This window comes from Akebia trifoliata, chromosome 13 (assembly GCF_017979445.1).
Source record: "Akebia trifoliata isolate Shusen 1 chromosome 13, ASM1797944v1, whole genome shotgun sequence".
NCBI classification, from domain to species: Eukaryota; Viridiplantae; Streptophyta; class Magnoliopsida; order Ranunculales; family Lardizabalaceae; genus Akebia; species Akebia trifoliata.
In genome coordinates, this window is record NC_141387.1 from 4,813,266 (window position 1) to 4,815,812 (window position 2,547).

General features: G+C 33.4%; 1 protein-coding gene across 1 annotated transcript; it reads right to left on the reverse strand.

Moving 5' to 3' along the window:
• Positions 1 to 644: 644 nt before the first annotated feature.
• LOC147387459 (transcription factor MYB102-like) lies at positions 645 to 2,173 on the reverse strand. The gene is made up of 3 exons (XM_086420855.1): positions 2,011 to 2,173; positions 1,716 to 1,845; positions 645 to 1,491 (listed from the first exon to the last, which is right to left on the reverse strand). The coding sequence occupies exons 1-3, from the start codon at positions 2,141 to 2,143 to the stop codon at positions 675 to 677; spliced, it is 1,080 nt and encodes a 359-aa protein (XP_086276981.1). The 5' UTR covers positions 2,144 to 2,173; the 3' UTR covers positions 645 to 674.
• Positions 2,174 to 2,547: the final 374 nt, after the last annotated feature.

A 2,547-nucleotide genomic window follows, 5' to 3' on the forward strand; every position in this document is an offset into this window, starting at 1 on the left:
TAAAAAATAGAAAAAAATTTCACTGCAGAATTTTATTTTTAAATGTGGGTGCTCGATAACCGTCCAATTTATACATCATGGATCAAATTCAAAAACTATTTTTTTTTTTTTTTTTAAATATGAATATTTTCATAAAATCTAGGTGTCTGTGTTATTGGATTGTCAATATGATAATCAATGTGATAATTAATACTAATTATGGTGCATACAATTGCAAGGAATTTGTATTCAACTTTTTTTCTTAGAAAAAATGGTCATGAAAAATATTAAAGTTCACGGGAAAAATGATTTCGTTGTTTGATTGCACCTAGGAAAATGTCAAGAAGAGACTTGATTTTTAGTTTGGGGGTGCGGGTAATCACGATAGTGTAACATTAGGAGGTGCACAAATTATTTTTTCACCTAGAATATGAAAATCACATTTTCCAAGGAAAATCGTTTTACCACCCATTTTCAACCTGCAATCATATACTAACGGTAAATTATCCCATAATTCCTTTCGACTATTGCGTAGTTTTACGGGAACTTAGTACAGATATTTTTATTTTTTATGAATTACTATTTCAAGTATTGCTCCTATTAGTATATTAGGATAGATAAACAACTAATGCAAATATCACTTTTCATAAAATCGAAATATTATCACCAACAAAGACAAACACTCGTAAAAATATTTAGAACATGAATTCATTGACATTGAAGATATCAGGAGTTTCGAACTTCAACATGTTGCTGCAGTTGCTATCCCTCTCATGTGATTCAGTGCTGCTACCGATGTGCATTGACGACGAATTCAGGGTAGTTGGGCTAGATGAAGGTGTTGACACAACCGAAGCAAAACTAAAATTCCGGTTGCTGTTGTTGGTTTCCAAATTTGAATTTTCGGATAGAGGGTTGATGAGGAATTGATCCGAGTCGTAATAACTGTAATTTGGAAGATGGATTGAATTTTCTGTTAAATTTGAAAGCACTGTGTTGTCTTGCCACATATTTGGTTGAGAATTTTGGCAGCTAAAATTGGTAGGATTTGATTGGAATTGCTCCGCATTGGCTTGCATGAGTTGGATTTCATGTAGAAATGGTTCACTTGATGTGGTGCAACCTTGAATTTCTTGACTTGGGGTTTGTAGTTGGTTGGGTTGGTAAGAGAGAAATTGATTTTTTGTTGGGGAATCATAAAATTGGTTTTCTTGAAGATTTTGTGGAAGAAACTCCGAGTTCTCACCTTGGGATGATAGGAAAGTGGTTGCTAGACTTAGTTGTTCTGGATTTACTAGAGGTTGAATTTGGAGAAATCGTAAAACATTCAATTGAGATGAATTGTAGAGAGATGAGTTGAGAAGCGAAGAGAGATCTAGAAGATCGAGACAAGGACTATGAGTTATAGGATCGATTCCCATTCGAAGAAGCCTTTTTCTAATGTGAGTGTTCCAGTAGTTCTTGATCTCGTTATCGGTTCTTCCTGGCAATCGAGCAGCAATGGCAGACCACCTAAGCCAAAAATAAGATAAAATAATTAAAATAAAAAATCAATTTATGAAAATAACTAGGAAATATGCCATTAATTGAGCTGATTATACCTAAAATTTTGTAAAATGATGCTATAGAGAAAATAGAGTCCATGAAGTAGGTAATGTAATTAATTATAATTTCAATATATAATTGAATAAATAAATAAATAAACAAAACTCCAAAGAAAATAAAAATAGTCATACTTGTTCCCTAAAATACTATGTAATTGGATTATAGTATCTTCCTCTTCAAATGAGAATCTCCCTCTCTTGATATCGGGTCTCAGATAGTTCGTCCAACGAAGGCGACAACTCTTTCCACACCTTTGAAGGCCTATATACAATTATTCAACATAAAAGAAAATTAATAATTGAAATAAAAAAAAACATATATAGATAAATAATTCAACCATGCAAACCATGAAACATAGAGAATTTAGAAACTAATATATATTACCCATTTAATAATTTAAAATAATAAAAAATTAACAAATCCTACCAGCCTTCATTGGAAGTGTACGCCAGCTACCGTGCCCATATTTTTGGATAAAATTAATTAATTTCTGATCCTCTTCCGTGGCCCATGGTCCCTTCTTCAGTCCATTTTTATCACTGTAAGGTGCCCTTCCCATGGTGTCTCAAACTTGCTAATTGTTAGAGAGAAAGAGAGAGAGAGAGAGAGAGAGAGAGAGAGAGAGGGGGGCCGCAAAGGAAGAACCGAAGAATATCGTATTTAAATAGGTAAGAGAGGGAAGTCAAAAGGGTTTGTTGCCGCCCTTTCTATAAGAAAAGCCTACGTGTCTCTTATATTTAAAAAAGTCAAAAACCTTACGTGTCTCTGATATTTGAAAAAAGTCAAACTCATAACATGAAGGAGAAGTACGGATGATTTTAAGGCTTAAATGCTATAAAATCGACAACAAACAGCCACGTGTCTTACAAAAAGGCAAAATTGTCTCATCCTAGATTAATGGTTTGGTCTTGAGATATGAGGTATAATCTTGATGTCATTTCAACTCGACTCGAGACGAGTTTT

Coding starts and splice junctions, on each gene's coding strand:
- LOC147387459 (XM_086420855.1), bottom strand. CDS start 2,143: ATGGGAAGGGCACCTTACAGTGATAAAAATGGACTGAAGAAGGGACCA. Junction 1,846..2,010: donor TACACTTCCAATGAAGGCTG/GTAGGATTTGTT, acceptor AATTGTATATAG/GCCTTCAAAGGTGTGGAAAG. Junction 1,492..1,715: donor CATAGTATTTTAGGGAACAA/GTATGACTATTT, acceptor TTTTTGGCTTAG/GTGGTCTGCCATTGCTGCTC.